This window comes from Limulus polyphemus, unplaced genomic scaffold (assembly GCF_000517525.1).
Source record: "Limulus polyphemus unplaced genomic scaffold, Limulus_polyphemus-2.1.2 Scaffold1367, whole genome shotgun sequence".
Taxonomy (NCBI): Eukaryota; Metazoa; Arthropoda; class Merostomata; order Xiphosura; family Limulidae; genus Limulus; species Limulus polyphemus.
Window position 1 is genome coordinate 258,151 of NW_013666977.1, and position 19,897 is coordinate 278,047.

Sequence of the window (19,897 nt, forward strand, 5' to 3'; positions counted from 1 at the left end):
GCTACATCATTAATCATAACATTTATACACTGCTCTCTAATGTACGTACAATATACTTTCATGAAAGGTAATCAAACTGACTGAAAGACTATTTGAGTCTATTTTCTTATATCATCTAACAAAAATTATCATTGGGTTACCTTTATATTTAACTATTCTACTACAAGAACAATAAATGATCTAATTATTATCCTTTACAGAATATTTGACAATGCTAAGTACCATAATAAAAGTTGCTGAGTCATTCCATAAGTCTCATCTAATAAGTTTCAATCTCAGTGTTTTGTATAAATGTAATAAAAGCTGTAAGTACAAAGCCTGCCTATGCAGACACAAAGTTTACAGATATTGTTAGCAGCTATACACAGCAGAGCTATACAGTGTTAGCAATCCTAGCCTTTACTAAAACACAAATGTGAATTCTTTGAAAACCATCTCCTAAAAACGATCAAATTCCTGGTGTGTTGCCATGGAGAAGCCAAAGATTTTTGACAGGGAGGGAGAGAATCCTGAATAGACAGATATATGTAAAGACACTTCAAACTACTCCTAAAATGTCTCTTGTTGAGAAGTTTGTCCTTGATTTCTACATTAAAAAGGAATCCCACAACAGATGAAATTTTGATGACCTGTGGCACTACACAGTATGCAGATTTTGCATCAAAGTAGCTTCTACACCTCACATCTCAACCTGGTTCATATAAGCTATGTCCTCACACAACATTCTGGGTACAGCATATAGTAGCTTCTACATTACACTTTGTATCTGAACCTGTTTCATGTAAGCTATGTCCTCACACAACATTCTGGGTACAGCATATAGTAGCTTCTACATTACACTATGTATCTGAACCTGGTTCATATAAGCTATGTCCTCACACAACATGCAGAGTGCAGCATATAGTAACTTACAAACTTCATATTTTAAATGATTCAAGTAAGCAATAACACCACACACTGAGTGCACCAGTATGAAACTTTCACAGTTAAACTTTTTTTAAAGAATGTTACAGCAGATTTAAGTGGAAGTAGGAATGAATTTATAGAAGGAAAAAATATTCAATAACAGAAAAAAAAAGTCAAAATGTTTATGATAAACCAAGTATTTCCATTTATTAAAACTATACCTCAGGTGTTCCACAGAATGTTGAGGTTGTATCCTTTCCACACAGGCCTTCTTTACAGAGACCAAAATCTGTTAGCACAACGTGTCCCTATTAAAAGAGGAGTATCATGTTGAAATTCTACTAGTAATTTGACTGGTCTGTATTTTCATTATTCTAGTAGTAGAAATGGTAAAACAAAAAAACTATCTCTGGCATTAGCAACTGTCAGCACATTAAAGTTTCAAATTTATCACTCTCTTTGGATACTGGTGGTATAATTTAACCACTAACTAATCACAATTACAATTAGAGGTATATATTATAAACTACAGTAAGCTTGTACCAAAATGTCTTTGATGTCCCATGTTTTTTGCACCACAAACGAAATGCTATTTGTGTTCCATTACTAAAGTCAGTAAAATTTAAATCAATGTGCTTAAAAGGAATCTTCACAAAAAAAAGCTAAATTTAGAAAAATTCAAGCACCACAATTCAGATAAAATCTGTAGTAAAAATACACCTTTCATCAAAAATGTATATAATACACACTTACCTGAGAATCCAATAAAATGTTTTCTGGTTTTAGATCCCTGAAATACAAGGATTAATACCATAATTTATTCATTAAATTGTTTTCTAATTCTAAAAATACATGTGCAGTTGTTGTAATGGACATGTAAAATAAAAAAATGTTACTTTAGGATAAGCTTTCTTTCCTTTTTTAGGCAACAAATTAATTCACTTATAGTCAGAGAATATTTAGTATTAAGTCTTATTAGCTGTGAACGTGAATAGATAGTTTTTTTTTTGGAAATATTTGTGGTGTTCAATTCTGAAATTATTATTTTTTTACTGCTGAATCCCTGAATTATTGTTGCTATTTAGTGTTTTAACATATTTAAGGTGAATGAATCTTTTGATAAAACCTTCTATATTTTTATTTTAACGTGATGAGAGGATAGGTTTCCATTATAACTTTAAATAAAAGCCTGTACAATCATAAAAACAAATTACCCAGTTAAAAGGAAAAAAATCTAAAAATTCAAACATTCATGGAATATGGTCCTCCTTTCTTTATCAGTATATGATCGAAACTGGAGTACGTTCTATTTTCAGGCTATTAACAAAAAGTTACACTTCTCACTAACATTTCAGCAATTACGAAAAATACTTAATCTTTTCCAACCTGGTAACTTGATTTTAACCCTTCCAAGACGGGTCACAGGTGAAAGGCTATGTCATCTTGTTCACTGACTCACATTCAAAATTTTATTGAACTACTATTTCATGAATTTATGTCAATAAGTTTAGTATCAAACTGTAGTTCTTGTGTGGTTCATGCATAAGAGCATAATAAATAGCTATGTTATGTAGTGGTTTTTATTACTTTATAAACCATAAATTGTTTTAAAAAAAATCAAACTATTTATTTTAAAAAGTCCCATAGTTATCGTTCCATGTGTTTGAAGCATCTCTATTTCGGGTATGGTGACTTTTATGAATTAATTTTTATTGATGAAAAGTCAGAGATGGTATTATACCTGTCAAAGGGCTTTAAAGGGTTAAGGAGAAAAGAGAATTTGTTTATAATTTTAATTGCCAAAAGAATTAAGTAGAAGAAAACTTGAGCATTTTACTTTTCTTCTTCTTATATAAGTATTATTGACATTATTATTTTAAAAAATTATTCTAGCTTTAAAGTGAGTTTTTTAATGATAGCTTCATAGTTAATGAATTCTTACCTATATACTATTCCATTTGAATGTAAATAACCTAAGGCACTTGCTATTTCTGCTGCATAAAATCGAGCCCTGGGTTCATGAAAGTAACGTTCTCTTTGAAGGTGGAAAAAAACCTGAGTAAATGAAAAAAACACATTTACTTCTACAGAATTTGTAAACATTCCAGATTTCTGAATATTAATACAAACCACTGATGTGTTCTAAAATACACAAAAATAAAAACAATCACATCACTCTATTGTTCTCTACAATTTTAAAAAGCAAACATTTAAAAACAAATTAACATCAAGACAACTGATCTGACATTTGGGTATTTTTTTCATAAAGTTAAAGCTATATTAAAAAAATGATTGTTAAATACATAAATTTCCCTTCCATGTATACAAAATGAATGCACTTAGAGATATGTGAAAATGGAAAGCTGAAAGTTTCAAGAGTACTCACAATAACCAAAGTTACTTGTGAAAATTAATATGTTGGGTAGTGCAACTTCAATCATAATTATTCATATTGATGGCAACCCTATACATAACTTTTTTTTTCACCAATATTTCAATTACTGTATGGTAGTTAATCACCAGAGCATTTAACAAGAATGGTGATCAGTGAATGCATGGTTCAAATCTTTTGAGCCATACAATCAAAAATAATTGTTGTCATCAACTGCCCTGATGATGGTGAACTGCAGAGTTACTGAAATGTTGACAAATAAACAATGTACTTATCTACATGGTTGACAGCAATATGAATCATTGTGATAGAAGAGAATGTATCTTGTAAAACAAAAATTGCAATATATTAAATTTGTTATTCCACATTTAAAACAGGAAAGCTACCTATTATTTATTTTTTGCTAACATAAAGCTGTGACTTCACTGGTTTTTATCTAGCTGTCATGTTGAAACAAACATAAATATATCATTTTATAAGTAGCTCATGTAAAAACATACTTTCAGATATTCTTGTTTAGGATTCAATACTTTACAAGTTTTATTAACAGAAGTATTCATACCAACAGTCAACAACACTTCACTTTCTCAATTATTGGAAATTTAAAACAACAACTTACAGAGCTGTATTAAACAGTAGCATTACAAACACACACTTAACAATTTAACTTGTCTGTAGTTGAGAAAACTGTCAGCTACACTGATGGAGACAAGTTGTATAAACATCCAAGTGTCAGAAAAAGCTCTTTTTCTGGTTGGTGTTAGATATTAACTGTTTTTCTTACAACACAACTTAACACAGCCAAATAAAATACATGGTATTATGAAAAGTACAATTTCAGTTTTGCAATAAAAATACATTCCCAGTGTAATGGCCTGTTTTACTCAAGTAGAAAGAAGCAGGTAATACACATCAGGTTATTTTTTATGGTATTTTTTCCACAGTTTATAATAGTGTAAAAGGGTAATATTTTGAATATACTAATTACTTTTAGGATTCATAATAATTTTGGCTGATTTAAAAACTCACTGGCTAACCACTATAAATGCTATTAAAGCCTTTCAAAATTATTGCATGTTTCTGCTATTCTTTTAAACCTTGTTACTGATACAATTCATGACTGAAAAATATTGAGTTTGGTCTCTCATTTTACATACAAATTTTAAAGTGTGTTATATATACAAAGCTCCAGATAAGTTAGGTCTCTCATTTTACATACAAATTTTAAAGTATGTTATATACAAAACTCCAGATAAGTTAGGTCTCTCATTTTACATACAAATTTTAAAGTATGTTATATACAAAACTCCAGATAAGTTAGGTCTCTCATTTTACATACAAATTTTAAAGTATGTTATATACAAAACTCCAGATGAGTTTGGAGGAAGAATAAAAATTTTTACAATTGTGTGATTTTGTTTTTAAGAATCAGAAGTTTCAACAAAAAAAAAAAACTGTCTAAAATATGATTTATGTATTACTTTAACAAAATCAAACATAACTCTCATGTATACTGCTGGATTAGATTAATTGATTATCATACCAGGACAGGTGCATCGCACTTCAAGGGTAATTTGCACCATTTGAATTAAAAAAATTATAAATAGAAAATAAACTTGCAGCCATTCTTCCACACATTTAAAAACACATACTTCAGAGTTGAGTTATATTCAACAAAAAAAAAGAAAAAAAGTCTTAATTATTCAATTTTATCCATAGAAATAAGATAAAATCCCCAATTTTAATACTGGGTTCACTTCAGCATACTCCAAACAAAAACATTATTGTCTTTGAATTTCCTGAATGTTTTCTATGTATAATATAGCACTGGTAGCCACATATGAGGAAAGTTGAAGAAGTTTTGAACAGAATAGTGTTAATTTGACCTTGTAATTTCAATGTAAGTGTAATTTTACCAACTTTAGCCAATTAGTCTTTCTCAACTTCAGCTGTGAAGGTGTGAAAAAATTGCCTCTATCTCAGCTTTGAGAATTTATATACTAGTGATCTAAACATGCCATGAAAGCTCTTTTTTCTGTCCTTTTTAACTGTATAAAGCCATATGGCTTCCAGTTCAGCAAAGATTTGTGTAGAGGTCAGAAGAAAAATGATAAAAGCTTAGTTTGATGATGTGATGTTGCAGTACAATGGAAATTGTTTTTGTGAAAAAAGTTGAGGCAAGCTTAGCTTATTAAGTTTCACTTCACCAACAAGGCTGCTGTGTTAGGACTTGTTTGCAATAGACCTTATCAGCTTAATTAACTGCTTCAATGGAAGAAGAAAATCACAGAAATGTAAAAAACATGTATATATAAAAAAAGAGGTTTAAATCCTATTATTCATTAAATAAAACATTGTGATCAATGGCATTAAAAAATAATTTCTATGTAATTTTAGTATGATAAAGTTATTTTTATTGTACACCAGTGAAACTATGTGCAGTGTTTTTCAAATCATAACAAAGATTACATTTAGTTTTATAAAATAACAACTTTAAAAGAAGAATCTTACAAGAATGAAAGAAGCTAAAAATCAGTTATTAAAATATACAACAGAGGTAACCATTTTTAATTTTCTTTTAAAAGAAGTATTACAACCAATTCTTTTTTGCAATTTCAAAGATACATATGTTACATATAGAAATATTCATTTGAAAAAGTTAAAAAGCAGAAAGTTCAAACTATTTCTTTCAGTAGTTTTTTGTAATGCAATAAAACCCACCATACTGAGCACTTGAAGCTAAATAATTACTATCGCCATTAGAACAAATACTCTATAATCAGATGAAAACTAAATAAGCACGAGCCAAGTATTTCACCAATAAATCACTCGCACTTAAAAACTTGAAGTTTTAGATAAGCCTAATTTCAGCAGAAAGTACTACCTAAAAGCTGTATTACCTTCTCATACACACACAAAATGGCATTAAAGAAAAATCAATATCCAAATTTTCTGTATTTTGCATACAGTATTCAGTTGTTCTCTTCCAAACTCAACATGTAAATACATTGTCTTAGTTATCAGTAAACAAATTTCTGAATCTTCAACAAAACCTAGCTTATATTTGAGATCAGAATCGATTTTCTAATAATGAAGCCCAACTTTTGATTGAGGTACCAAACTTAATCTTGTCATTTCAGTTCCAGGCTGATAGCAATAAGTAAAGGCTCACCTCACCACCATTGATGTAATCCAAGACAAAATAGAGTTTGTCTGTTGTTTGGAAGGAGTAGTGAAGTCCTACAAGGAAGGGGTGTGCCAGGTTTTTTAACAAGACATTTCTTTCACTCATAATATGATTTTTTTCATTTTTCTTCAAAATGATGTTTTTCTGTAAAACCTGCAGAACGATCAATAGATGACTCGTGTGAAATACAAATATGATAGAAAAAAAAAAAGTATCATACATAATTTTATTGTTTCCGTAAACCATGCACCAAAAGAAAAGTAATATTTATGATTAAATTATGCATATTGGCAATAAAAGATAAGTTTTTGAAAAAAATAACCTCACAGAGGTATATATAACAGTTGCAATTTGTTAAAGATACACTAATACATTAACCTATCTTACTTTATACTGTAGCTTGTGAATATCGGTAACTTGAGTACCTAATTCGTAAGAAACTATAGACTTTGTATTTGGACATCACAAACATCTAATTTGAAACCAATATTGCATTCAACATATCGCATAATACAAAAATCGATATTTAGGGTTTCTTTTATATTTACTTTTAAATTAAGAAGTTAATTAATGTATAATACTAAAATTTTAATTATAATCTACAATTTGATACCAAACGTATTGACATACATTCATAAAATAATAGTTCAATAAAATTTTGAGTGTGAGTTTACAAACACGATGACATAGCCTTTGACCCATGACCATAGGAAGACTCTTATCAGTAGGGTTAATAGGATGCTGAGACAAAGGCTTTACTTTAACAAAAGTGCTTTTTTCTTCATCTGATTCCATGATGTGAAGTATTACAAGATTTTTCATAAAAAAATATAGAGGATGAAAGAAAGCACAGACATTTCAATAGATAAACAGGCTGTTAGCTAAAACAATACGGGTTAAATGAACAGATACAATAGGTAATCACATGAAATTCGTAAAGAGTCTGTTAAAAGAACAGAAAAATATATCTTACTTTTACAGCATAGACATTTCCTTCTGTTTTATGTTTGGCTAGTAAAACTTTTCCAAAACTTCCTTTTCCAATTACCTTCAAGAACTCAAAGTCACTAGGCTTTACGCTAGAAAAATACAGTACCAAAAAACCTTTAATTAGTAAAACTTGTGTAATTCTTATACAATAATGTAACTTGTTTTGTGAATATACTTCATTTATAAAACAAACAACATGTTTTGACACATCAAACTAGGACAATTAGTATTTTGTTATGTAATGTTTTAAGTATATTATTATTTGTACAGAAATGTAATTAATTATTAACTTTCTTTTTTCACAGCTACCTCCCAGTTTCTCGGAAGTAAATCATACATATATTATGATTTCTTGACAATCTAACAATAACTACTTGAATAGTAACTGTCCTCAAATAAACACCCATAAACACATCAAACTGAGATGATTAGGATTTTGTAGTTTAATATATATAGCTTAATACCATTTATATTAAATCTCATTACTTACTGATCCACTTTTCCATAAATAACTCTCAATTTTGAAACAATAAAACTGACACAAATACACATAATAATTTCTTTATAAACTGACCACATCTACTTTATAGTAACTGTCTTTATCATATTTGAAATAAATATTAATTTCCTTATACATAATTAGTTTATAATATAGTAAGACATATTCAAGTAATTTTTAAAAATTTCTACAGAGGTGTCCCATACTTGGTTGAGATATCTGTGTAAACTGGTTGTCAAGAAGTCATAAACATATACAACAAAGAATGTCTCACAAAAACTTGTACCAGTTTGGCCCTGTATCAGGTATTAAAATATTACATTCCCGCATTCCCAATGAATTTAACTTTGCTTGAGGAATGTCATCTTTTTAGTTGGCTTTCCTGATCAAGACTGCATGGTCCACCAGTATTCCTTTAGTTATAACCAATGAAAGTGGACATATATGGATTAAGTAAAAAAAAAAACAATTCATGAGGAAATACAACTTTACATGAGGGGATGTAATCTTCCTGAGAGCTTTCCTCCAAGTGAATGTAATTTAATTTCATTATTTCTATCCTGTATATCTGTATTCACTCCCTGGAACAAGGGCAAACCCATCTAAAAGGGTGACACAGATATTAGTACAAATCACTACGAGTTGGAGATTCTCTCCCTTGAATAATATTACTTGGAATAGTGGGTGCCATGGGTAATCAATGGATTATAAAGCACTGCACTTTGACAATTTGTCCAAATTAAAAATGTTGATGAAGTTTTGCTGTTCTCGTATTGTGTGTACCTTTTGAAAAGTCTCTCTCCAGCACCCGATGTGAGTATACACAATAAGAAACTCACTTATATTTAAAAAGACACTATTCCTGTGAGTAAAGATTTTATTTATTCTCTTGTGTTTGCTTATTTTTCCTTTGCTGTCCATGTGCAATGTATTCACATGGCAACAAAACTGAAATCCAAGTACTTTTTTTTAAGATTTCTTTTGAAATAAAGGAATAAAAACTTGTATAATATAAAACTTTGAATTGTAGTGTACATGGTAATGCTGATTTTATTAACATACATTGATAGTAAAATTGACTGATTAAATTTGGAATGTAACTCAGTAAAACTTTGTGACATGTGCAGAAAGGAGCTTAAAGAGTATGCAGTTGTCAAAGGGTTAATGTACTCGAGTACCACATAATCATATCTGGGAGAATAGAAAAAAACAGAAATGGTAATTTCTCTGCAAGGAAATATACATTATGCCTCCTTATACAGAGCAAAATATCATAAGATTTTCACTATCTCTTCATTATCCACAACGGTTAAAGAAAATACTAAAGATTAAAAAAACATGTAAAATGACCAATTTATATGCAGAACTACTGAGGAATGTAATAAACACTTGTTTCAGGTATAATTCTATATGGAAGTTTGGTGAAATTCTACCGAGTGATGTGAAAAACATTGATTATACAAATTGACAAATGCATCTCTCCTAAAAATAATATTAAGTTCCAAAGGTGTAAACTGGTTCAAGTGACATTAACTCTTCCTAATGGAAGATATATATAAATATCAAATATGTAAAGAGAACCTTTCCACAATTTTGTGAAATTCAATCAAAATGATCAGATGTCTATTAAGTACCAGAAATACTAGGGGAGGGAAGTAACTTCATCAATATTTGGGTTTAGTTTATTCAAATATTTATATAATTTCATTGGACCAAAATACAAGTGATTTTTTTTACCCAACCTTTTCCATTTTAAATTACCCAAGCTCACAAACCACAGAACACTTCTACAGGGTTTAGAGATATTCCATATAAAACAATAATAATAATTTTAGATTATTCCAAAATAAATTCATATCTACTAAGAAAACTATGCTCAAAGAAGAAAAATCCACATTACAGTATACATATGTTCATCTACAAAGTTCACTGAAAATCCAGAGAGAAATACTGAAACTAAATAAAACAAATTCACAATACAACTTAAAAAATACAATAAACATCCATAACATGTAAAAAAAAAGAATTTGAACAAATATAATATAGTATATTATGATAAAGGTACTTGAAACAATCGAAAAGTGTGAAATACAGTCTCATTTAGCTACTCGAACAGTTATTGCCTCAAATTTTTGACATTTAGTCCATATTTGAAATATGTTTCTGTATCTTATGCAGAATAAGTTGTTAATGTCCTGTATTTTTATAAAAAATTGTTCAAACTCATCATTTAAATGAATATTACACTAAACAGACCACACTCATCTACAAATGATCAAATATCTAAAGCAAAAATTATAGCTGCATGCACCATGTGCATTCATTTAAAACTTCAAAATTAATGTCTGTATTGAGGAGTTCCAAAAAGTTGCATAACAAGATTAACAAAAGAATAAATAGGCCAAATTTCTATTAGGGTTATTCTGTACTCTATAATGTAGTTTTGTTTTTGTGATTTATACAAAAAACAGACATTATAATCAAAAAGTATAAACAACAAGCCTTACTTGTTTTTTTCGGTAGGACCTAAATCCACTTGTTTATCATCTTTCTCTTCCTAAATTAGGTCAAAACAAATCAGTTTATCAATGAGAACTGCAATACAAATAAACTGCAAGAATTTTATTAAAAGTATCAACTTTATCGTTTTGTTCCTGTCATTAAGTGTTGGATATACGAATGTCTTACTAGCAATAAATACATTGTAGTAACAAGTTTTCCTTATCAAATTTACTAATCCAATATGCATTATTAGTACATTGTTAATAATAGAGAGAATACAACTTGCTTTGTACTTGATGTAATTATTATTTGAATGGTTACATTTCTATATTTTGAGCACACTGATTACCATTATAATGTTTTATTAATAGCAACTTAATATCCTTATTGAACCAACTGGTAAGCACTCATATTTTTATATATGATATAAAATAACAGTGACAGAAATACTTGACTGATAGTTTTTTTACTAAAAAAGCTTGGCTCAAATTTGTAACAGTATTTTTTGTATCTGACCATAAATTATAACACATCTCTTTTTGTTGGCATGTATAATATTACTTCCAAACCTCTGCCAAGTGAATACTTACATAATCTAGAACCACTGGATTTTCTGGGGTAGTTGGAGTGTCTGGTGCCTCATCCAATGGATCATCCTCACCATCGTTATCCACATTCCTACTTAGGTTCAGGAATTCTATAACTTCAGGACTAAATTTTAGAGAGTTGACTTTCAGTACAAATACCTTCAAGGATACTGCATAATTATCAAACTTTTTGACCGATCAAATAGTTCTTAACTGTTTCACTATTTATGTAATTGTTATGCTTTACAATCATAGCTTTGGTTTCACAACAAACATACACATGTAAGATGAACAAAACAGTACTTTCACACATAATCACAGATTGAAAATTCACATGATCATGATTACATTTGCACAAGACATTGTGAACAAACATTTATTACACATTTACCCTTTACATTTGTTACAATTCACTCTTGTGGCTATTAATTTATCAGTTTTTACTGACTTAACACTTGCACTAAAACTGGGCACCTCTTTGTTGCATGTTACTGAACCCCAAGAATATGTTTTCTCATTTATAGAGTATTGTACACTCCCCCCCCCCCCCATGATGTTAAATGAGTGAAACCATTTAACTAATGTATTATTTAGGTTTTTAGTACATTCAGCTTAATTCTGAGATACATGTGGCTTAATTAACACATGTGGTATAAGATTATAAAAACAAGTATAAATCAGCTATTCAAATATAAAAGTCAGCATACAACACTTGTACACTATTGGACAGTTGACTATATGTAATTTCTGACGTGACATTCACAACAGTCCTGTTGAAATAAGTGTTAAGCCATAAAGCAGTGTTTTCGTGGTCAAATACTGCCCACAAATGCCTCACAAAAACAATCAAGACAGTGATATTATATTTTTAAAATTCTGACAATTGGCGAGCCACAGCGAGGATTATACAGTGGTAAATGGCAATAGAAGAAAACATGAACAACAGCAGAAATAAGTAAGCCTATCTATATACGCACAACAGTAGTGGTAATGAAAATAGTATAAAGATTAAAATTATGCTATATAACCATGTCAACAGATTTTGATAAATGGAACTCTACATCCAAACAGAACAAAACACTAGTGTTGTCAGCAATATAATACTAGCTGCATTTTTTTACATTATACATAAGTTTAGTACTGTGTGAAAATAAGACTGATGGTTTTATAATTAAGCAAAAAATAATTCATTCCTAATGTTTAACTTCCTAATTGCTTAAAAAATTATACTTCGTCAGCTTAATCCAGTTCACAATGTAACAATTGTTGCCAAGTAATTTCATAATAAAAACAGTCTCAACCTCTAATCTGTTTGTCATATCCCAGTAAGCCTGATGAGACCTGATATTCGGAAAAAGCCTCGTTAGCACTGGAATAGCAGTACCGTATTGTTTATAAATTATAATAAACTCTTCTTTACTTTCATGTAAAAGTTCTTATAATTTAAGTAAAATAAAAATGATCAGCAAGAAACGAAAGCTACGTGTAAAATAAAAAAATAAAAAAGCATCCGGTACAATGATAATTCCAATTTTAGTATCCAAAGCATGTAAAATCTCATTCTCCAAATCCAAAAATAAATAAGGTATTAAAATATGTAATTACTTATTGATAAATCGTTGGTCACTAAAAAGTTTCTGAATAAAGTCATTTAAGCCTTGTCTTCGTTTATTAATGAGATCAGTACTGAAGTTATTTCCAAAAAACTTTTTGCCAGGCAATTTAATCTGTAATCCTGGAAAGTCCTTCTTCAGCTGTAACAGAGAGAAAAAAAAGAAAAAAAAAACATTTAATGAGTAAATACATTACACAGTTTTAACTGTAACCTTCTATAATCTATAATAACCTTTCAACATTTCTACTGTGCAGTTCAAAAATTAAACATAAAAATTATATTAAGATATTCAAACAACTGTGTATGTGTCATTTGGTATAAAAACAAAACATGTACTACATCTAACACAAACAAAATTACATGAGTCACAACATGATTTTTTATAAAGATCAATTAAAATACATGAAGTTACAGCAGATACCAGCTCTGAAAATCACTGTAAAAGAAATAGTTTAAAATTTTTCAGTAACAACCAACATTGAAACAATACTATGACATGGTATCTAATTGTAACAGTGTAAAACTCCACTGTATAATTAAAGGGGCACTCAGCAGAGTGCATGCCTCTGTCATGAAGCTTTGATCATACTCGACTCTCAAAAGATATAAAAAGTTTGTTCATATGTCTGTCATTACCAATGGATATGATCCATTTTTGGCAAGATAATGAGGAATAATATTCTATAAATGTCCACTAAGTTTCATCAAAATCAATCATTTCTGACTGAGTTATAGAGCAAAAATAGTGTGAAAAATTGATCGCCATGTTAACAGATACATATTTTTTTTATTTTCGTGGCCTTGCTGTGACTTTTACCATCCAAAAACTAATCACTTCTAAGTTGGATCATAGTCCAAATGTATACCAACTTTCGTCCAAGTTCATTCAGCTGTTTTTAAGAAATCTTGCTGACAAACACACAGGGGTAAAAATATAACCTCTGTCCACCTTCGATGGCAGGAGTAATTAACACTTTCTGTGTTTCAGTATATTCCAGTGAATATATGTGGCAAATTCTCATGCTCAAAAATATCTTTCACACATACGAGGGATGTAAACCTAAACAGGAAAGTGAGAATAGCTATCACTAAATGTTATACATCATGGATGTAGTATAGGGTTACCAGAATTTCAGAGTAAAGAACTGAAATATTTTCTTTTTCATATGGAATGACACTGAAATAGTTTTAATTACAATAACACACTATACCAGTTGCTAATAATTTCACATCTGTTACATCACATTCTAAAATCACAGGCAAACAAAATCTGTTAAAAACTCATCTAATTAATAAAAACAAATGAAAAAACTATTTTTTTTGTCTTGAACTTAGTCAAAAGAAAAATGTTGCTTCTTCATATTCCTTTTTTGCAGATGGGAAGGTTTTCTGTGGTTGTCCAATGACAGATTAGGTTAAGGAAATGCAGCAGAGAAGGGAACACAGTACCAGGTGATTCTCCAAATCAAATTTATAGAAGCTGTATATAATGACAAACTATACATGTCAAACTCACACTGAGAAATTTTAACATTGTTACTGTTTATTATCACGACTGAAAAAATAAAGCTAAAAACAGGAACATCCGTAATGCTAATTTAGCATCCTAAGTTACAAAAATTGTGTATTTTTATATAATTTAATATATATCTGTACGTGTGTTTAAATGTGTGTGTGTGTGTGGTACTGTGTAAATATAAAGGTCTCCTTCCACTGATGTCGGTTCTAATTCATACCAAAACAGGTTAAAAGCTATAAAAATATGGCTTATAATGGAAGTTATATATCATATCTACTATGAATTAAATATTCAAACAATGAATGTCAAAATCTCTATTGCTACACATGTGTGACAAGATATTTTTTTTTCACCATGAGGCACACCATACAAAAGCACAGGAAAATGCTTTTCAGCTCCCATTAAAAATATGTATGTCAATCAGAAGATATATAAAATAGTAATTCCCAGACTGGCATGTTCTTAGTCACTAAGAAATAAATTAGTGTCCAGCCCACGCTCCACTGGGGTAAGGCTGTGGCTACATCGGCAATGTTTAAGATCTATTATGTTATATCAAGAATTCATTTTTCAACATTTGGAGTCAGAGCACTTGGAAATTTTCCAATAATTTCTGACCAGTCCACTTCTCATCAAATAGTTTATAATGGTAAAAATATCTAATTAACTCCATAAAATACAATCAAAAAAGCAATCAACACCAAAAGAATAACCAATGAAGATTCAAATACACTGATAGGCTATCTCTGACCCAAGTTCTCCATACAAAAAAGAAAAAACTTGTAGCATCACTCAACCTTTTAACTAATTATCTATTAATCTTCTAAAAAAGCAATGTCTTTAGTAAGCACAAAACATATTTAGTCACACTTTATACAATTCAATTGGTCTTTAGCAACTCTTATCTGTCAATGCAGATTGTCAAATTATTTTAGTCATCAAAAGAGTTAACAGTAAAGAAAAAATAAACAAAATGTTTTATTAACATTTATTCCAGTGTATGAAAGTTTGTATACAATCTTCCCTCAAGAACACCCTAATTCACAATCTGTTTATCACACATACAACATAAACAATGTAATTCAGGAACACACATGTACTTAACACACACATTTCAAGAAGAAAATTACAAATAAAGTGGCAAGATACCACCATGCTAATTAGACAAGCATGCAGATCAGCAAATACATTAAAGATTCATGCAAGACTGTATACATTAGGCTCTTAACAAATGCTCTGTCTATACTCATTGTAGATAAACATGAAGAACCTTGAATTTCAACAACATAGTAAGGTTGATGGATTCATTTACAACATAAACATTTGTGTCAGACAAATGATTAACAGCTGCATAAATTACTCGTAAGTAAGGTGTCATAAATGTAACTAGTGTACGATTCCGATACTCTAAACAAAAAATTGAGCAAAGAAGACAAACATGGGAAAGACCAATAAATATAAAATAGCTTAAAGTTGGAAAAAAAGTTTCACAAATCAATTAAAATGTATTACACTACTTAACCAACAAGAATAAAAATGAAAACAAGACTTCACATTTTCATAAGAAAAAATGGCACTGTAACAAAGTAAAATTTCAAGTTTTTAAGTTTTCTTTAGTTCTGTAAATTCATTTTGACATATTTAATCAGTAGTATTAATTGTTATAAATTTTTGTTTTTGACTTTAGTGACTTTTTGGGGAATTTAAACCTGAGTTTTATTGTATACATAGTGCAACCTTCAAAACTTTATGCCTTTTAAATTTATAAGATCAGCAGGTCTAAATCTGTGGTCATCCATTGACTCCCTTTCAAGAGTTTGTGGGAGGTTTGCAAAATTACAGAAGAAAAAAAAAGCAGCAGCATAGTATACATATCCCACTGTGGCCCACTAATATAGAAAAAAAAAATGTGGGTGGTTTATAAACAAAAAATTTGAGAACCACTGTATTAAATATTTATTGTAGTTTGTCTGAAGATTTCCTTACATAAACAGTTGCATTTCATTAAATCATATCGAAATATCTTCAGTAAGATAAAAAATATTACAGCAAACTGTTCTTCTAGATAATGATCAAAATATACAGCAAATGGGAAGGTTAGACTAAAATAGAACTTTACTAGTTTACTAGTACTTTTACAAAGACTAACTTCAACTACACAAGATATTTGAATTGGGTTTTAAGTTTTAAAACTTTTGTACGCACACAGTAATATTCTTCAAATATACATTTTCTTTAAGTATACTAAATGTCTTTACTGGAATAACATAAAAATGATTTTTAATACAACAACATTTCAGCCCATAGCAGTGGAGAGTCACTGAACTATAGTAAAACTGTAATGTTATGAGGGTCCTCTCTTATGCATCAAAACTGTTATTTGTCACATCACCTTACTGGTTTTTTTTTTAATGCATAGATTCTATATTCAATATCTCTACATGAAACTAGAGTCAGAACAGTTATTCTTATTAATGTAATATACAATTTGGATAAAAGCATCTTATCTATTTCATTCTGAATGACACTTTGATAAAAGTTAGTGTAACTTGGACACAAGTAACAACTGAAACTTTTTTGTACTATTAGAACACAGTGTTTGCACCAGAGCAAAGGTCAAAGTTCTTCAACAAAGCAGTACATCACAGGAACTTTAAAACTGAGTGGGTTCGAACTATACTTATTTAATTTCTTAAATTTTATAAATAGTTATATTGACTCTGAGTCTCAACTTTAGAACAATGAGTTGGCCATATACCCTTTTGAACAGCTTACACTCTACATCCATAATGAATTAAATTACACAAGTAGTTTAAAACTCAGCTTACACTATAAGCATGAAGATATAAAATTTGTTTGTTGGCCATATACCCTTTTGAACAGCTTACACTCTACATCCATAATGAATTAAATTACACAAGTAGTTTAAAAGTCAACTTACACTATAAGCATGAAGATATAAAGATTTGTTTGAAATATACTCAGTTGTCCTTGACAGTGATTCACACATGTACATGAGTTATATAATTTTATACAATAACTCTTGTTATCAGAGAGATAAACATTATTGAAGTATAAAATTCCACATACTTGACAGAATGGTAGATCAACTCAAGGTTATTGATGTAGTACTAATACACTGTAACACATAAAACAACCACCAAGATAAGAGATAACTATAAAATACAACAATTCATTTATTAAAGCAAAGACTGTTTATCTTGTGATTACATTACACCAGTACTTCCTGTATGCCTCTAGTGGTTTACTAGGAGTGTATAGTATGACATTTATGTTTAACAACCAGTGGAATAACCGTCTCTAAGGTCCCTGAAGCAAAATGTTTTGTTGATTTTCTCTCCATTTAAAATTATTCCATGTTTCAAACTATTTTTTCTATAATTCCACAACTAAAATACTCAGATAACAATTCTGAAAGGGCCCCTGGTCAACCAGGGTCTTGGAGCAGCAGACCCACTTGCCCCAGCTCTTGCTGTATCCACTGTTGTTAGTGTCCTACATATCACACTTAATCTTATCACTTATCCTAGAGGTAAATTGACTGTTTTTCACCTTGTGCTAAAATATGTACAAAGAAATTCCCCACATAGCTTAGAAAACAAGGATTATTAAATCCTTTCAGTTTTCAAGTATCATCACTACTCTCTCTAAGATTCTAAGATTTGTTGTGACCTAAAGCCCTCTTTAAGATTCTAACACTCTCCTAACTGTTGTGACATACTGTACCCTCTAAGAATCTAAAACCATCCTAACTATTTTGAATAAAAAGTAGAGTGTACATAGGTTTGATTCTTTATAGCTCAAATTAATGATAATCTGATAGTTATATATGGCATCTAAATTAGGAGTATACAATAATTGGACATACCTTGCTCCTTCAGTTTACATTAAAACCAACAGAAACAATGTTATTTCAACCAGTAAAAAAACTGCCATGACCTGCATTATACACATACTACTCACACTTTAATTCAAAATTGCTTGCACTCTCCTATAATCCTGTATTTATTCATGACTGTTTGTATGTCCACAAAATCTTCCCTCAGTTTTGGAGCTAATAGAACTTGGTACTCAGACTTCGGGATGGTCCAGAAGGTGTCCTTATCTATATGGTGTATTTCACTTACCAAGGAGGCTAAAATGCTCCTGAATTATCGCTCAGGCATGATAGGGGTCTCAAAGTAGATATTTAGGGTTGTTGAATCCAAATCTGGAATTCAATTTTGTGTTCCGGGATCTCCTCAAAATCTCTGAGATACTGTGTTTGAATTTGTGTTCATACCTCCACTCACAAGCTAGTGAAACCAAAAATGGCAAATGCGCTCAGTTACCATGGGTGGGAGTCCTAATAGGGTTTGTTTTTGTGTACAGACATTCCTTGGAGTAGCTATATAAATCAAGTTAACACAACGGAAGAGCCTGATCAGTACATTGTGACCTCAGTGAATCACAAGGGAACCTTTGAACACCACCAGCAGAGTGCAGATTTTTTGTGCTAGTACATACAATAGCTCTAGTTTATCTGAAAATAAATAGAATCCTCCACGATAGAATAAAACAACACAATTTATTAAAGTCTCAGTTTCACAGCTGAAATTCAACTTTAAAAAATTGGAACAGTGAAGGTTTTGCTTTGTGGCACATATAGACATGAAAAACGAATGTGACAAATACCAAGTAGTTAGCAAAAATATAAATGTACATATTAAAGGAATGAAAGTAATATTACTTAAATAAAAAAAAAACATCCACTTCCTAAATGAAAAGCAAAGCTGACTCACAAAAATATCATTATTGTAAATTTTATACTTTAGATTTAAAAAAAAGAAATTTAATTGTGGAGCAAATCTAGGTTACATTTTGTGATTTACATTCCCTTTAAAGATAAAATATGTATCCCAGAATTTTTTGTTTTAAACTTTTATATTTTACTCAGAGTTTTAATTACAACAAAATATTTTACATCCATTTAAATTAAACAAGATAATTCAATAAATGTAAGTTTTTATAATGCATGAAGAAACAAAACTATTCACAAGTTGTCTTACATTAAACTTCATCCATCAGCACTAACTATTCAGGCATCTTATACAATACAATGTGATAATGTAATATTTGTTTAGATAGAACCTAAGAGGAAGAAAGTCAGATCAGTAACATATTTGATAGAACAAAATACTTAGATTCAAAATTCATATAATGCTGGATAATCAAAACTTGTTCATGCAAGTTTGAAAGTGTTATTTCAGTGACAAAATGTCACTAACTCTCAAAATAAATCAATTGTGAGCTGCAAGACTTGTAAATTTCAAAATTACTACAAACCAGTTTTATCAAAAACTATCAGAAGTGAAGCTTCTTTGTTATTCAATACAGTTTCTCTTAGTTTAATAACTAAAGTTTTCAAACAGGATTACGAACTTTAATGGACTGCAACTACCTCTTCAAAGAAAATGAAACAACATTTTGGTTTCTAAACTAAAACCTCAGTAAAAAAGCTGAAATGTTGTCTCTTTTTCTTTCAACAACATTTGCAGTCCATTAAAGTAATCAAACTTATTATATCTACTCTGCCAAAAGTCCTACTGAAACAACATAACGTTCTCGAAGTCCAGATAAAAAAAACATCTTGAGTTTGTTTTAAATACAGCCTTCACAATCACTCTATCAATATGCAAA

The 19,897-nt window shown here is 29.9% G+C and overlaps 1 protein-coding gene across 1 annotated transcript in view; it reads right to left on the minus strand.

Moving 5' to 3' along the window:
• LOC106463281 (serine/threonine-protein kinase Sgk1-like) overlaps positions 1 to 19,897 on the minus strand; it is a 39,040-nt gene that overhangs the window by 9,560 nt on the left and 9,583 nt on the right. Inside the window, exons 4-11 of the mRNA XM_022390724.1 lie at positions 12,669 to 12,817; positions 11,067 to 11,187; positions 10,482 to 10,531; positions 7,459 to 7,564; positions 6,471 to 6,638; positions 2,849 to 2,961; positions 1,660 to 1,696; positions 1,128 to 1,214 (exon numbers count right to left, since the gene is read on the minus strand). Coding sequence (XP_022246432.1) covers positions 1,128 to 1,214; positions 1,660 to 1,696; positions 2,849 to 2,961; positions 6,471 to 6,638; positions 7,459 to 7,564; positions 10,482 to 10,531; positions 11,067 to 11,187; positions 12,669 to 12,817 — 831 coding nt within the window. The remainder of the gene's footprint in view (positions 1 to 1,127; positions 1,215 to 1,659; positions 1,697 to 2,848; positions 2,962 to 6,470; positions 6,639 to 7,458; positions 7,565 to 10,481; positions 10,532 to 11,066; positions 11,188 to 12,668; positions 12,818 to 19,897) is intronic.